Genomic DNA, 18,508 nt, shown 5'->3' on the forward strand with positions numbered 1-18,508 from the left:
CCACATGTGGTGAAGAACGTACAAGCCTTCTTCAAAGAATGATGGGTACCACGGTTTCCCTGGCATGCCCATTCACCTGACATGTGCCCATCAAACATGTCTGGGATACGGCGAGTTGAGAACTTGTTCATTCAGGCCCTCCTGCAGTCACAGTTGATACTTTTTCGATGCTCCTACAAACCATGTGGTAAAGTATTCTCCAGCAACATATTCATGTGCTGTTTGATTCAATGCCACGATATCTAGTGACTCTGATTGCTGCACATGGTGGTGCTACTCCATACCAGATTTTTACAGTCACAGTGCATGTACAGGTCTGTAAATCTAATCGTTCGTGTGGTGTCATGTTCCTAATTGGTGAAATAAGTTTCATTGTGATTACATATATCAAGGATACAGTGGTGCATAACAAAATATGGATTGGTTTATGATGTCCAGCAACATGGCTACCCTGATCACATGACCTTAATTCTTTCGGTTTCGGCTATGGGAACCTCTCAAAGCAGTGGTGCATTCCACATGCATCAACAACAGGGACACATTACAGGAGGGTGTGTCCAATGCATGTGACCAAATCTGAGTGTAGCCAAGTGTGGTCACAAAAGTTCATGAGTCTCTGAGGAGAAGGGCTGAAAAATGGTAAGAATTACTGTTAACCACACAGCACCTCTTGTAATGTCAATGGAAAGTGACTGATCTAGAGAAGAACATATTTCTCTCTTCACACCAATAACAGTGGTGGAAGAGTATACTTGCCTGTGTGCATGGGTTGTTACAGCTCTGGTATGTTGTGGCCAGACTGTGTTAAGTTTAATGTACTGAAGAGCTAATAACTCATTATAAATGTAACAGGGATTGTCATCATATGTATTGTTATTTGAGGTACTGAAACTAAAGGGTGGAGATTTTTCATTAGAAGTACAGCTATAGCTCAAATGCAAGTCATGCTTAATGGTTCATTTAAATGTCACGAAAGCTTTTACAGTTGTGCAGCATATCAATGTCAAGTGATAATACTTGCCAGGCAGCAAAGAAGTGGATATTACAAATTTTAGGTTCACTGGGAAGTAATAGTTGACTAGTTTACCAGTTGTGAAGTTGCTGTCAGTATATTTGAGTTATTCATGTAATGTGTTCATAGCATTTTATGAAGAAATGTAATGTAATTGGATGGATAAAAACGTACTCAAGAAGCGGCAGCAGGGGAATATACACACAAAAGAGTTTAACTTTCACAAGCTTTCGGCGCCAGTGGCACCTTCTTCTGGCAGAAGAGTTGAAGGACAAGGAAGGGGGAGGGGGGATGAAGGAAAAGGACGGGAGAGGTTTAGGGAAAGGAGCATAGTTAAGAAAAGTCACCCAGAATCAGGGGAGACTTACCGAATTGTAAGTCCCTTCAACTATTCTGGCAGAAGAAGGAGCCACTGGCTACGAAAGCTTGTAAAAGTTAAACACTTCCGTGTGTGTGTTCCCCTGCCACTGCTTGTTGAGTAGATTTATTATATATCCATTTACATTATATTGTCAATAATTGATTATTTTCTTTATTATTTTATGAAGAAAGGATTTCTCTCTGTGTGTATCTCTACTGAACTGATGTTGGTATTTAAAATCAGAGTGCGTGGTTATGTTAGGCACCTGAAGCAACCATAACTGGTAGTTAGACACTTAAAAAATCCTAAAAAATCTGATGATAAATACATTGTCATAGCAAGGGAGTAACCATGATGGTATGTTAGAATGCAAGATTGTATGTTACGTGAACAGTTGTCTGAGGAGGCATTGAAGAAAATAATTCTTTTGACTTGTACTAGTAGGTTTCATGTGACAAGGTGAAGGTATTTGTCCACAGGTAGACAATTTGCTAGTGCATTCTATGTAAACACCTGTAGTCAGAAGCCTGGCTGGCTTGGATCCATAGGTTTTAGTAAAAGAGTGAAGAAAGTAGCTATGGGAATAGGGGCACACATTAAGAAAAAAGGTTTGTAAATGGATCATAGCATTCAAAGAAATACTTGATATCACATTTGGACTTTGGTCCTTGTCCATGAGGAGAATGATGGAGTTAGAGTCAGATTTCACTTAACAGATGATTATTCTTTTCAAAGAGGAATTTGTGGTATCACTATAGGGGAACGGGATAAAGAACAGTACTGAAATGATATATTTAAAGCTTTCAGAGATTTAGCTAGTGGAAAGAGATGATAACTCTTTTCTACTAATGACATAATTTGCAAAGTAATGGTTATTTGTGAATGCAATTACATGAAGTAAGGAACATTTCACTGTTCTGAATTATGAATTTCAGTTTTAAAAAGGGGTTTGTGTATGGTAGTTTTCTTATTGTTTGTTCTAAGTACAAATAAAAACAAACATGTTATTCTACGTTGAGTGGCCTAGTATTAAACAGTTCAACTTAAATACAGAGTACTATTTGCTTTGCCATTATATCACTAAAAATTAAAAACAACTCTGTATTCCAATGCAAATTTAATACAATAAATCATACAAAATAGAGGACAGATTGTGTCATATAATGGAAGATTACAGTCAACTGTAGAATTTGGCTGTGAAAAAGTCTTAAAATAAAAACTACTAGTTTACATAATACTACAGTAACATGATTAGTTAAAACAGATCAGATGAACTCAAATGATTATAAAATAAATAATGAAGCATCAGTCTGATTAAAACTATTACAATGAGAAGGGGAAATGTGTTAGGGACTGCAGATCAATGCATCAACTTTAGTTAAATTAGAGTAACTTGATGATATCTGCACCATAACAACTATTCTCCTCTTATTGATTTTTTGCAGAACATTAGAGAATTGTTCTACATTAGCTGCTCCAGCAACCAGATGATTAGATTTGTAATGGCTCATTATTGGAGCTTAACATTTATACATTAGGTGATACTACAATATTGCTTATTGACATCTCATGGGCTGAAATACATCACAATATGAGTCTTAAAGAACCATGGTATACATTTTTCAACAGTTTGTATCTGTGCTACATGTATCAAATTCAATTCAATAGAATTGTAATGGCTCGTTATTGGAGCTTAACATTTATATATAAGGTGATACATGCACTATTGCTTATTGACATCTCATTGGCTGAAGTACATTACAATGTGAGTCTTAAAGAACCATGGTATACATTTTTCAACAGTTTTTATCTGTGCTACATGGTTCAAATTCAGTTTCATGCATACCTCTGCACTTTTAATTTCCATGTATCTTCTCTATTCTGGAGATTATAAAGTTAGTGTTTTACTGTAGCTAGAATTACCCTTAGATATAATGAAAAATGTTCATACCAGGATTCAGGCTTTATTTCACAATACACAAGCAATTTAGTTGTACAGCACTGCTGCAACTTTGTATGGTTTTAAGTATATTGTAACATACGTGACACTACTCTCTGTTTCACACATTATTTGAAACCTGAACTCCTGAAGCCACAAAATGATGACAGTATAGAGCCCACAGTAGTCTAGGACTATAATTCTGGTAGCTTCATTTCGTTGCTTGTTTTAATGATCATAGCATACTTAGTTTTTACAGCCATCATAACACACTGAGTGAAATCTGTTTCATACTGTCATGTACAAAGAAAAAGGAACCATAAAAGAGTATATTTCGAATGTCAGAGGAGAGAAACAATGTATTATGATCAAGAACTGCGTAATGCAAAGTTAAGGAACTATATTTACAAGTACCTGAATAATCAAACAGCTTTAAGTTAAGAAAATGTAATAAACATGTCCTCAACATTTGGCCATTTAACAAATACTAGTCAGCACATGTCACAAAAATGTATTATAAACAGAGTTCGAATAAAAACATTTACAGAAGTCCACTATGAAAGATATCACAAATATGCTTTCACATCATAGTTACTAGCACTTCTTGTAAGAGTTTTTTTATGTTTTAGTCATCAGATTCACTCAAACCACTTACATAAAAATGACAAGTAACTTTTCATATTTGCTTATCTGAACATACTTCATTTCCAAGCTTACTAAATGTCGGATTTGGTGGTAGTCGATCGTAAACATTCCGAAATAAAACTTCTGGAATCTGGCTTGTAGCCAGTCTCTGTTCTAAGGATTCATGTCTGACTCTTTGTTCAGTCTGAACTCTGTAGAAATACATAATACAAAACACAAAGCTTATATTGAACAGTATAATGGCAATAATCGATGATGCCACTGTTAATTTAGTTGCACAAACAGAATCTGCATCTACAGATTCATCTGGAAAAAAAAGAGAGAGAGAATAATATTAGTAAGAGTGAAACACATTGTGTTCATCAAATACATGATTACACTAGAGACAGAAACAAACCTTTGGCTCCTGTATTGAGATACTCATCTGCAGTTCCATCATTCATGGTATTTTGTACTGTTGCTCCTCTTGAAGTCTCTTTTTTGAATATTGTTGGCTTTGTAGGCTTTGGTATGATGTCCTCCCCAACAACAAGCTGGAAAAAGGATCTATATTAGTTTGGCTCCATTTTATAGGCTACATTACACCGGAAACTAACTTAAATTTATCTTCTCTGATGTAATCTTCATATATTTAAGTTTCAATGACTTGGCATATAATGGTTAATGAAAAATAATATGTTTCTGCATTAATCATATGCTATATTGCTTTCAATGTAAGATGCCTTACATTATTAATTGGTTTAAAAGAATGAGAACTATGTACTTTACTGCATGGTAGTTTCACTGTCTCATACTACTTTGATAACTTTACTAATTTAGTTTCAATTAGCATTTAATGTTCAGTAATCTGGTTCCCATGTTTGGTGGGCATGGGGAAACCAGATCTGGTCCAAGATCCTACACCTATGACTGTTGTCCCTATCAACTCTGTCAGTGTTTGATTATTTAAATGTTCTGCAGATAATGTGAACTGTGTTTACTTAGCCCACAGTTTTTCTTTATGCAAATGTCAACATCCATATTTACTATAAAAGTGAATGTATGTATGTTCCATATCTCCTCCTTAATCAGTGAACTGATTTCAATCAAGCTAGGTGCACAAATCACTTACTGTCAAGAAAGAGCTACTGATAAAGAGCTAACTAAGCTAACTATCTCTCAAAAGGGAGTAGCAAAGGGGGGAGGGGGGGGGGGGGGAGGGTGAAAAAGAAGTGTAGCTCACAATGTGCCAACTGCCAGACTATTTTCACCCAGAATTTGTGAATGAGAGCACTTAGTGACTTGCAACCAAATTTACACACAATTTTAAACCCTTACAAAACTTTTTCTCACTGATACCCCCACAAAATGACAAAGGAAAAAGAAGTTTATTGCTTACTATATTTATGCTGTTCAGGCAGAAAAACAGCTGCATCAGCCATGGCCTTTTAATTTATTACTGCTTTACTACTAACTCCATTTGCAACACATTTTACAAACAGTATTCACATATATCACTGAATGTACTTGCAAAAATATATCATTGTATGACATATAGTTCAGGAGACATGATGTCATAAACACTGATATGTGTGAAGAACTGTCACATCATGCATGATATTTTAATTCATTACTTCTTTGCTACCAAATCTATTTGCAACACATTTCTCAGTCAGTATCCGCATATACCACAGGATGTACTTGCAAAATTATATCATTGTACAATGTAGTTCAGGAGATGTAACACCATAAGCATTGAGCTATGTGAAACTGAAACTGCAGGGCGAACTGTGGTACAGATACAGGTGAAATGTTTGTACAAATATGTGTGACACATGTTAAATATATGTCAAACGTATGAGGCATGTGTGTACAGGGGCAAAGCCATGGGTAAAAAGCTCCACCTAAACCCTTAGATTAATTTCAACCACATTTGGTACACATAGTATTTACTAAATGGGAAGAAATACTGTCAGGGTAAGAACCAGCAACCTCCTATTGATGTGGGGGTTATAACATGGAGAGAGAAGAGGTGGGAGCAGATTGACAGATTGAGAGGGGAGAGGAGTATGTGGATACAGAGAGGGAGAAGGTGTAGGTGGGTGCAGATAAGGGGAAGAGGAAATGGACAAAGAGAGAGGTGGAGGGGGAAATGGTCAGAAAGAAAGAGGAGAGGAGGAGATGGACAAAGAGCAGAAAGAGGGGGAGATGGAAAGAGATAGGGGAGAGGAGAAGATGGGCAGATAGATGGGAGGGGGAAGTGGAAAGAGAGTGTGGGAAGAGGAAGTGGACGGAGAATGGCAAGAGGAGGAGATGGACAATGAAAGGGCGAAGGCAGAGATGGACAGTGAGAGGGGGAAGGAGGAGACAGACAGAGAGAGGGGGCAGCAGATGAAGAGAGAGAAGGGGAAGCAGGAGATGGAAAGCGAGAGGGGGAGGAGAAGGTGGACAGACAAAGTGAGAAGGAGGAGATGGACAGAGAGAGGGGAGAGGAGGAGATTGGCAGAGAGAGGATGTGAAGAGATCAGTGAGCAATAGTTTATTTATTGTTGGCAAAGCAGAATTTACAGTGGTCAGGATCTGTGGGGGAGACTGCAGCACTCTCCATTTTGTGCTTGTTCTTTGCTGCTGTCTGTGTCAGCCTTGGTTCTGAACCATGTCAGGATGACCAATAAGTGGAATACCAGCACCAAATCTCCAAGTAGTAATCATTAGGTTCATTTGGAAGACCTTGTACAGAAATTCCATATTTTGTATGCTACATTTACAATACTGAATGTGGGTAGCTGCACTTTGTAAAAGCCATGACCTGGGTACTGAGGAACAACAGAGGACGACATGTATTGGCCACTGTACATTGCATGGTGTCTGGCAATGGAATTCTAAAAAGAATAGTGGCATGGGGTGAATTTGAATCTTGTGCCTAGCACTACACATCGAAATAAAAGAAAATGTGCACATTGAGGAACCATTAACAAAAAAATGCAAGGTGATGTAATCTGCATGGAAAATCCCTGTGACTGTGTTCTATGAATCTCTTTCTGTTCCACAACTAGGAATGGCCCCACATTACAGATTCCATTTATGTTAAAATTGCACAATTCTCATGGGAGGTGCTCATACTCATCATGCAGTTCTGAGCTCATACCATCAGATTCATTTGTTAAGTCCATTGAATATAACACTGAGTGGGAGATACTTTCAGCCCACCACCAAGGCCACACTGGATACATGTGAACTGCTATCGTTCTATGCCCAGGTTATTTTGAAACTTGTGCCCTACTGGAAGGACTGTGCATAGAAACTATTTACAGAAGTTGAAAGATAGCCAACAAGATGCAGAATGGAAGTCTCCTCCCATACAGTAAGTATCATGAAATAATATCTGTATGTTACCTTTCAATCCACTCTGCTAAATGCATAGTTACCTTGGGAATGGAAAAACAACAACACAGTGTTATTAATCTAGCAAATGATCTTCTTTAGTCTGCTGCACAGTGTCAGTATATCATACAATGGATGCAGAAACGTGTGCACTATTTCTAGTGAAATTTTGTGCTGTTCACCATACAATATAACTCTCAATTCTGTCTGCTACACTGGGGATGGAACTCAACTCCACAGTTTCTGCTCTAAAATGTACCATACATGCTTAATATTATTCAACTCTGCTGATCAATGGAGCGATGGAATGTGTTCAACTAGTATGCCTGATAAGAGCTAATGACATACATTTTGGTTAGTGAAGATGGAATCTTTGTTAGAGAACAGCACACTGTTATATAAAATGTACATTATCTCTTCTAATGTTTGCAGACTGTATAGCAGTATCTTGGCTTCATTTGTGGCAAATAAGTATCTGTAGAGTGTTTTCCTGATGCAAATGATCAATTTGTGTAGGCTGTGTTGGACTGTGATTATAGGAATAGATTCTGCAGCAGCATATTGCATGAATTCTGACATCAAATGTATTTCATTAGTTCTATGATTATTTATGACAATCCTCAATGATTATTAGAGGTCCTTATAACAGACGATTGTTTCTTACTCCATATTCACTTTTCTTGCCATGTGTTGCATATGTTGACATTATCTTGGTCACTGTTATATGTGACAAACTAACAGTTTTCAACCACTTACACTCCATTAACAGGCCTTAGTCAAAAGTAAGGAATTCTGCTATCTTTTTTTCCCAGATGACAAAAACTGCAATAGCTGGGTCAAAATGATTTATTAATCATGACTAGTTTTGTGACATTATAGTCACATCTTCAGATAACAAACTGTTGACCTTTCCATACATGAAATCCTTGAAACTCTATAAGAGTAAATAATAGCAGTCTCCTACAAAGTTTTCACAAATTGACAAACTGCCTATTGGCTTCTGTCTCGGGTTCTTCGGCCGACGTTCATCTAATGATTTTTCTGACGTTTCGCCAGCACGAGTGGCTGGCATTGTCAAAGCTTCACCCTCCATTGCCGGTGGTGAACTGGAGGCGAGCTCGCGGCCGCAGACTATATGTACCTGGCGCGCCAACGTCCGAGGGCTTCTCCGCGGTCATTTCCGGTGCGGTTCTCCTCTTGCTACCTGCGACGGTCATTCGCTGCAGTACGGGCAGCCAGGATCCGTTTACCTTAAGGCTTTCCTCTTTCTTGTTGAAACTGTTCATGTGTTTTTGGATTTCTACAGCTTCTCTGAACAAGCGCGTGTGATAGTGCTTCTCTACAGCCAGAATTTCCGTGTCGGCGAATTTTATTATGTGGTCGGTCTCATTCAGTGCGTGCTCTGCCACAGCCGATTTCTCCACCTGCCCCAACCTGCAATGTCGCTTATGCTCTTTGATCCTGGTGTTAAGTGATCATCCAGTCATTCCGACATAAACTTTTCCGCATGTGCATGGTATACGGTATATTCCCGACATTGCAAGTGGGTCTCTTTTCTCCTTCGCTGATCTAAGACAGTCTTTGATCTTCCTTGTTGGTTTGAAAATCGTCTTTACGCCGTGTTTGTGCAATATACGGCCGATTCTGTCCGTCACTCTGGGAATGTATGGCAGAAAGGCCGTACCCGACATTTCTTTTTCTGCTTCCTTACTTCGTCGAGTGTTTGGCTCTGTTACACTTCTAATGTAATTTGTGGAGTACCCAATGCTCCGCAGAACAGTTTCCAGGTGTTGCATTTCTCGTTTGAGGTGTTGAGGCTCACAAATTCATCCTGCTCTCGTTACGAGCATACTAATCATGCCTCTTTTCTGGCTCGGGTGGTGGTTTGACAGATTGTGCAGGTATCGGTCTGTGTGTGTCGGTTTCTGATACACGCTGTGTCCCAGGTTTTTGCCGTCCCTTGTGACCAGCACATCTAGAAATGGCGGTTTCTTGTCCTTTTCTACTTCCATGGTAAATGTTATGTTGGCGTGGAGGCTGTTCAAGTGTCTCAGGAATTCACCGAGCTGTTCTTCACCATGGCTCCACACCACGAAAGTATCATCGACCTACCTGTACCACACCTTAGGTTTGCAAGTCGCTGAGTCCAGTGCCTGTGCACAAATTGTGTATTAAAAAGTCAACAATCTGTTACCTGAGGATGTGACTATAATGTTACAAAAATAGTCATGATTAATAAATCATTTTGATGTGCTGTCATGTTTTTCATCATTTGAAATGTATAGTCACAACTGTGGTTGCCCATCATATCAAGTGATTCATCTACTATTTTACCACACTCGTATCTGTCCAACTGGAGGAAAAAAAAAAAAAAAAAAAAGTTATACACCAGTCAGTGTACTGCCGACCAGCTTCCTCCACTGTGATAACAGATAACGATCATAGTGTATTAATAATGCTATCTTCTAAAACTGGGAATTTCCATTCTGTGATAATCATGTGCACGTTGACTGTTTCTGCCTTGCACAAATGATAATTTTAATTAATTTGAATACTGTGTTGCTTACTAATGCCAAAATGAAATATATATTTACCCTTAACTGTAATGGCAATGCACTGGGCAGCTCTGGTCCACTCTCCTTCTGAATACTTGCATTGGTTACATCACCTATGGCTGGAGTAACTGGACGTTCTTCACTTACATCAGCATCATAATCTAAACAAAATATAAAATAGTTCAGAGACTGAATGAATAGCTGTAGAAAGGGTATCAACAATGTTATCTATAAATTAATGGAAATGTAGAAGAATATTATGCTGAACTCTTTATCTAATTGTTAACACTGCATTAACTTTTTAGTTTCATTATTTCTTTCATAGTTTATTTTAATTTCTGTCCCCGTCTTACCTATTTTCCTTCATTTACTCTAGTAAAGTATCCAGTTTTCATTTTTAAATGGGAGTCTTAAGTAGCCATTCCCTACCATGGTGTACGAACAATTGTTGTTTCTGATTTCAAGGGCATCATTTCTGTCTCTCCTTTCACTTCACAACACAGGATAATTTTAAAGTATTATCTATTTACCACAGTTATAACAGTTTTCTACCCACTTGATGCGAATACAGAACAATCATTTCAGCATGAAATGAAATATGAAAAGAATACACATTAATTTTCCTCCCCAGCAATGAGAACCCATGTTATGATTTACCATTTATTGGTACAGGAACTGTTGTATCCAGTTCAAGGTCTTCATTAGGAGTAGTTTCAGTGATGGATTCATCACAGTAATTCGGATCAGTAGAGGTGTTCTCATTAGTTTCATTTAATGATATGTTCATATTTTTCCTTTCTTCTTCTTGGAATTTGCATTTTCCTTTAACAACTGAATTTTTTCCTGAAGAATCGATACTTTGAGTCAAGTCTCGCCTCCTTCGCCTACCAAAGGATTGTACTCCATTGTTACAACGAATCTGTGGAAAAATAACAAGGACAGTATGAATTTTCTGTACAAGTAGAAACAATTTCTAAATTTATCTACTCTTTAGATTTTAGCATTAACTACTTATGGTATTACCATAAGCTAGACCTAATTTATACACATTCATCATGCATTTGGCAAGGAAGTGTAAGAGCATCATGGGTATGCTATTGAAACTCCAGTGGCAGACACTACAAGAAAGGCATTATGCAGCACAGAGAGGTTTATTGTTAAATTCTGAGATTATATGTTGCAAAAAGAGTCAGGAAACATACTACTTTCTCTGACAAGTATTTTGTGAAATGATGATAAAGATAAATTCAGTTGTTCTTCTTGCACACCATTTGTGAATGGAGCAATAAGGGGGAAAATCACAGTAATACTTTTGAAGTACCCTCCATCAAACATCATGCAGTGGCTTTTGAAGTTTGAAGTTTAGATGTGGATGTGAATATATTTTTATTTATTTTTTATTAAAGAATGTGGAGAACAGTTATGATTAATTTTTATTATTTTATATCTACAGGGTATCTGATGACCTCCTAAATGGGGTATTGCAGGCCGGCCACAGAAGCCGCTCCTGCCAGTCAAATGAGTCCTGTGGGGCCGCACTATACCCCCTTTTTCTGTGAGTTTTTGCCTGAAGGCCATACAGACATAGGCGCCTAGTCAGGCAGTGTCATTCGAGCAGTGAAACAGGCATCACGAGTGTAACAGTGAAGTTTGCGAATGCAACAATGGGTAGAGTGAATTATTCAATTCCACAATGAGTGTTTACTTATGATTCGTATATGCATACAGAGTCTGCTTGAACTGTTTGGAGATTGTTTGAAAAGAAGTTGCCAGGTGTTTGAGTTACAAGTCATGATGCAGTTCATAAATTAGTCAATAAGTTTCATGAAATGGGAAGTGTTCAGGACAAGAAGCATATACAACAATGTACAGTGCCCACAGAAGCTTGTCTTGATGTCATTGCATACCGCCCGGAAAATACCCCTAAAAAGTCTTTTAGATGTCTTTCACAGCAAACACAAATATCGTGCACCTCTGTACAAAGAGGTGCTAAGCTGCTTGGGCTAAGGCCATATAAAATATCAGTAGTACAAGAACTTTAACCTGGTGATCTTGTGCACAAGGTAAAGTTTTGTGAATGGGTTTTCAAACAAGTGCATGCTGGTGAAATGGATCTTTATCTCATTCTGTTTTCAGACAAGGCTTGGTTCCATTTACATGGGTATGTTAATTTCCAAAACTGTCAATATTGGAGCACAGATAGACCTGTTGTGCTTCATTAGGAATGTCTTCATGATCATAAAATAGGGGTGTGGTGTGCAGTTGTTGGTGACAGAATAACAAGCCAATTTTTTTTAATGACACATTTACAAGTGAGAGATATGTGCACAACATTTTGCGACCCTTTTTTAATGAACTGAGTGAAAGAGAATGAAGTTTCGCATCTTTTCAACAGCATTCAGCAAGGGCTCATATGGTCAATGTTTCTTTGCATGCAATTCATGATGTGTTCAAAGAAAAAGTGATCAGTAACAATATCTGGCCCGCTAGAAGTCCTGATTTAACTCCGTTGTTTGGTGCACTGAGGGACATAGTGTACACAACAAATACTCACACGATAAAGGAACTCAATGATAATATCCGTGAATCAATTAATTCAATATCTCAGAGAGAATTACGTTACGTAATTAATAATTTCTTGAGTAGATGTCAGAAATGTGTGGAAAATAATGACAGGCATTTCCAGCATCTCCTTGTGTGACGTGGGTGAGTACAAAATTTATTTGCTTTTATTTTAAATGTAGTCATGTTGTACCACAACAATAGACTGGCAACACGGCATCTGATCACTGGGTAATGGAGTGCTTGCTGCCTGGCATCTACTGCATTGCACAGGCGGTCATCAGTTAAATGGAACACAACCAAGTATGGAAATGAATAGTATGGTATTGTAATTTACATCTATGAAAGTTATATTGGAGTATATCTTGCTTCAAGCAACAAAATTGCATTTAATATACTGGTTTTTGTGTGTGTGTGTGTGTGTGTGTGTGTGTGTGTGTGTGTGTGTGTGTGTGTGTGAACAGTGAGAGAGAGAGAGAGAGAGAGAGACTTTATAAGTTAAATATGGTACTCAAAAGCTCTATGACAACATTTTTCTCTTTTCAAAGTTTGTGTAAACAATTTGCATCAAAATTTAACATTATCTTACAGGTTCACAAACATCCTGGCAAAACTGCACTGTTGCAACAAAATTCACAGTTGCTGTTGATGGAAAACGAAATGCTTTGAAGTCTGCAAACAAATCTCTTGTTCCTCTTTCTGCCTGCAATGCTGGGAATATATTGTGGTCACGTGGACATCTGTAATAAAGAAAAGTATTGTTTTAGAATTTCTTACCTTGATGATGTTTTTAATTGTTGGAAATTTAATTAGCCTCCATTTTAGAAGCCCTCTGTGGTGATTATTACAAAAAGTATGTATACATACATGATTTTTATAAAAAGTATGGATTTATTTATTTCTGACAAGACTGTACATTGCAGTGCCCTTGATCCAATTGATTTCGATGAAAACGGAAGTCATCTTGAAAACATACCTGACATCATTGGTTCAAATGGCTCTGAGCACTATGCGACTTAACTTCTGAGGTCATTAGTCACCTAGAACTTAGAACTAATTACACCTAACTAACCTAAGGACATCACACACAGCCATGCCCGAGGCAGGATTCGAACCTGCGACCGTAGCGGTCACGCGGTTCCAGACTGAAGCGCCTTTAACCGCACGGCCACACCGGCCAGCACCTGACATCATTCATTTATGAGCTTTCATGTGGCTCATATCATCATTTTAGTGTATCCCTGTTTACAGGCTTGCTTGAAGCTTAAAATGCAATGTTTTGTAGAAACAGGACTATGCCATGAAATTACGTTTGAGACTTGGAAGACTGGTTAAGAAGCCATTAGCCATGATCCACCATGTGTCTAGGACTGCAAGCCTATCAAAAGCTGCTGTCCTTGGATTGTACAAGTGATTCAAAATGGTTGAGAGAGTGTAGAAGATGAACCTTACAGAGGATGTCTGTTCGTAGGCAGAAACGAAAGCAATATGCAATGTGTGCATGATGTGGCAAATTCAAACTGATGATTAAGTTTTCGAATGATTCTAGGCCACAAGAATTGATCTATGACTGAAAAAATTGAAGGGAGAGGTCAATTGAGTGAGAGCAGGCATTGCCACAAATTAGAAGTCGCATTATGACACTGCACTAAGCCACATCTGCTTTATGCTCAATGGCTATCTGGCCTGGTAAGGCACTGCAATGCACTTCCTACAGTCCAAATGTGATCCTGATGGACTTTTTCCTGTTCCTCTGAGTGAAGACAGCCCTCAAAGGATAGTGCCATGACACCATAGTAGAGCTCAAAGATGGAGGTTCTGGAAAAGTACTTCCAATGTCCCTTCCAACCGTGGTAAACTCATTGGCAAAGGGTCCAATTTTCAAGCATTTTAATTGTTTGTTGTTATATCTTCAACACATTTTCCTTGATCTGGACTTATTACTTTAGAAGCATGATACTGCTATTGTTCTCTGAATACCATTTCCATTCAGTCTTCACACAATACAATGAAGGCAGAAATTAAATTTTATTTGTTTCATTACTAATGTAGTTATAATTATGAAAAGAATTATTTCCCAATGAAAAATGTTCATTTCTATGTCATTACTAAGCAAAAGATAACTTTTTTAAATGTAGAATGATATTCATCTCCTGCCAATTCCACTGCTTATAATCTTGATACCTTAAACATAAGTATGGGACTGGGGCCCGATTCTGGACAGAAATTGCACATCACAGTCAGACTCAAAGATTCATCTTGCCACTACTTCTTTCTTTCACACCCAATCTCCTCCCAGTCTCAAAGAAGTAGTCTCTCTGGAAGAAAAATTGGTTAACTGTGGCTACAGACTCATGATTGGTACCATATGCCTTCTACCCTACTATGTGTAGGTGGAATACTGCTTATGATACTCACATTGGTGGTAATACAGATACTCTGAAAAGGCCTGGAAAGGCCAAATGGTACCAACTGACTGCAATGTTATCCTCAGCCAACAGGTATCACTGGATGCAGATATGGTAGGGGCACACGGTCAGCACACCAATCTCTCAGCCATTGTCATTTTTCGTTACCAGGGCTGCTACTTGTCAATTAAGCAGCTCCTCAACTCACCTCACAACCCCTGAGTGCATTATGCTTGTCAACAGCATTCACCAGACCCAGGCACTCACCCAACCAAGTGTTAACCAAGCCCAACAGCACTTAACTTCAATGATGTGTCAGGAACTTTTGTTACCACTGCAGCAAGGCCATTGGCAGTAATGCAGAGATTGGTGGAACAAATGGGTGGTTCCTGAGTTTGACGATGGCAGAGTTCACAAAGTGAATAGCTAGCCATAAACAAAGTCTAGAGTGTAGCAAAATCATATTGTGCTTCCACAAACAGTTCACAGAGCAATCTGAATCAAAAATATCAAACAGCAAGGTCAATCATTCCACTATTAATGACACATTTGGAAATTTGTGAGAACTAACTTACAAGCATTGGGCTATGATATTTACAGACACCCTTATGTCAGTGGAAAGTCTCCTGCAGTAGTTTCCTGGCATTATCAACTGGGAAAGGTCAGTGGTGTCTGTGGGAGTTCCAGGTACTGAGTTCTGGGGTGCAGATTGGTCATACCTGCAGGCAATTGAGTGTCAGCTATAGTAGAGATGGGCAATGCTTCGACCTCCATAGGCATGTCAGTCTGAAAATGTTCAGTCTCTGTTGATTGTGTGGTGAGGGGATGTTGTTGGGAGCTGGAAGCAGCTTAGGGGATGGACGTGGTTCCACCTTCATTGGTTCCCATTGCTGGTCATTATGAACCCCCTGTCATTGCCTAACATGAGGGCAGTGGTTATACCAGTAGCAAGCAGATTGTTGGGCAGGCTTGTCCTTGGTGTGGTGTGTAGTTCATGCCCAGTCAATGGCTGAGGGGCAGAGGGGATCCACATCTTATGCCCAGAGCTGATTTCATTGCATGACTAGATGCTTCAGATCAGCTGCAATGTCATACATTTGCTACCTCCTACTGCCAATAATGTTGCCTTGGGTCCACTCAGGGTCCTGTCAGAAAGTGCGAGTCCAGTGTGGGAGTCCATGCAATAATACTGCTGTATGTAAAAGCATAGGGTCCAATGCGCTGGGCACAGCAGGACGAAGATGGTGCGGGGTCTGCACTCATACAAAACTTTAGCTAGACTAGGTTCATTTATGGAGGTAGACAAGAAGGTGATAAGAAAGCTGGAGTGCTTCCCCGTATTTGGCTGTCATCATTATCTTGCACATCTGTGTTTTGAAGGTCCTGACCATCTGCTTAGTTTCTGAATTGGATGTGGGATGGGAACAGCCAGTGGCTAGGTGCTCAATGCCATTGTGTTCACAAATATCTTGAAATGCAGATGTCATGAATTGAGGGCCTTTATTGGAAACTAGGGTGGAAGTTGGACATTCCCCCTCTCCCATTGCAAATGTGTTGGTGAGGGCATGGATGGTGGTGGTAGTTATCCATTTCACATATCGAAAGTCAGAGAGGGTATCAGGAACTAGCAACCACATTCCTCCCGAGAATGGTCCAGCAAAATGAACATGCACTCACTGCCAGGGCTAATCAGGGCATGACCCAAGAGTTGAAATATTGTGTTGAGGCTAACTGATTGTGGAAGGAGGGCTGGCAGCTCTGGATAATGTGTTCTATTACGACTTCTGTATCAGGCCAGTACAGGTGATATCACTCTATGACCTTAATTGTGCACATTTCCCGATGTGCAGTGTGGAGAAGCTTCAGTATGAGGAAGTGGAGAGTGGGAGAACTATCACCTGCAATTCAGAATCATCCATAGCTAACAATATGGGCAGCATGACACCATCAGGGTGCCATAATGAAAACTAAGTGTGTCATGCTGAGTCAGTGCACTGGCCAACCCCACCTTACCAGAGTAGCAGATGTCACTTGTTTCATTTCAGTGTTATTGACTGTAATTGTGCCTACAACCAGATTCCTGTGGCGCCGGAAGACATTCCTAAGACGGTTTATTCCAATACCACTTCATGCCATTCTACCTAAAGAACGTGGCACAAATGTGGCAACGTTTCATTGACTCTATCTTGCGACAGTTCGAGTTTTACTTTGCTTATCTGGATGACATTCTCGTTTTCAGCAGCTCAGCAGAGGAACATGAAAATCATCTGTCTACAGTCCTCCAGATCTTGAACTCCAATGGTGTCGAGGTCAACAAAGACAAGTTTCAGTTGCGCCAGGAGTCAGTCTCCTTCCTAGGTTACACCATCTCCGCTGACGGAATACAGCCTCTCAAATCTCGTGTGCAGGCTATCACGTCTCTGCTGCCCCTGACTACTTACAAAAGAGCTATGCCATTTCCTCGGCACCATCAATGACTACTGTCGCCATCTGCCTTCCGCCGCCGCTGTTCAGGCACCACTGACAGATGCGCTATCAGGCAAACAAACTTCTGGTATCAAACCTGTCTCTTGGACTGCTCTGATGCTAGAGGCCTTCAAGGCTCTGAAGACTGCTTTAGCTCATGCTGTGACACTCGCCCACCCCGACCCCTCTACCGAGTTATTCATCACTACGGACACCAGCAACATCATGATGGGGGCAGGGTTGCAACAATGCAAGGGCGACACGGTTTCTCCCCTTCATTTCTTCTTCAAGAAACTATCTACAGCTCAGAGAAAATATTCTGCATTTGATAGAGAACTCGTTGCTGTTTACGAGGCAATCAAACATTTCCGCCCCGACGTCGAGGGACGTAAGTTTTTCATCCTCACAGATCACAAACCACTGGCAGAAGCGTTCTGCAACCCACCTGAGGACCCACTCCTTCGACGTTACCACCACTTTGACTTGCTTTCTCAATTCACAATGGACGTCCGTTACATAAAGTGTGCAGATAATGTCACTGTGGATTTCTTCTTGTGGATCAGTGCTGTTTCCCACAATGTTGATCTTTCTGATCTGGCCTCCCTCCAAGCTTCTGACGAAGACTCTCAAGCTCTCCTACGTGACCCACAAACATCACTTGTTTTCACAAAGGCTAAATTCCCTGGTGTTTCCGACGAGGTGTGGTGTGATTCTTTGACCAGCACCCTACGCCCTTTGCTCCTACCTGGGCTGCGCCGACAGGTTTTTGATGCCCTGCATTACCTAGCCCACCCGGGCATTCAAGCAACCACATGTCTTGTGTCAGAACGTTTTGTTTGGAAGAATATCAAATAGGACTGTCAAACCTGGGCACGCAGATGTGTCGCTTGCCAATGCAACAAGATCAGCCACCACGCATCTCCGCCTCTGGACAAGTTCGACATTCCCGCAGGACGATTCTGTCACGTACATATTGATCTGATTGGGCCTCTTCCTCCTTCGGAGGGCCATAGATATATCTTATCAACTATTGGCTGTTTGTCTTGCTGGGTCGAGGCTGTCCCTCTCCCTAACATTACTGCTGAGACAGTAGCCAAGGCTTTCACTGGCTCGTGGATAGTTCATTTTGGGTGCCCGACCATTATCACCACTGATCAGGGTCGACAGTTCGAATCCTTCCTTTTGACCATTCTCTGC

At 39.9% G+C, this 18,508-nt stretch overlaps 1 protein-coding gene across 1 annotated transcript in view; it reads right to left on the bottom strand.

The window, feature by feature from the left end:
• Nucleotides 1-2,555: 2,555 nt before the first annotated feature.
• LOC124722900 overlaps nucleotides 2,556-18,508 on the bottom strand; it is a 506,082-nt gene continuing 490,129 nt past the window's right edge. The window contains exons 25-29 of the mRNA XM_047248040.1: nucleotides 13,027-13,177; nucleotides 10,533-10,794; nucleotides 9,915-10,036; nucleotides 4,355-4,490; nucleotides 2,556-4,263 (exon numbers count right to left, since the gene is read on the bottom strand). Coding sequence (XP_047103996.1) covers nucleotides 3,989-4,263; nucleotides 4,355-4,490; nucleotides 9,915-10,036; nucleotides 10,533-10,794; nucleotides 13,027-13,177 — 946 coding nt within the window. The 3' untranslated portion in view covers nucleotides 2,556-3,988. The remainder of the gene's footprint in view (nucleotides 4,264-4,354; nucleotides 4,491-9,914; nucleotides 10,037-10,532; nucleotides 10,795-13,026; nucleotides 13,178-18,508) is intronic.

The sequence above is a fragment of the Schistocerca piceifrons genome, chromosome X (genome assembly GCF_021461385.2).
Source record: "Schistocerca piceifrons isolate TAMUIC-IGC-003096 chromosome X, iqSchPice1.1, whole genome shotgun sequence".
In the NCBI taxonomy this organism is placed as follows: domain Eukaryota; kingdom Metazoa; phylum Arthropoda; class Insecta; order Orthoptera; family Acrididae; genus Schistocerca; species Schistocerca piceifrons.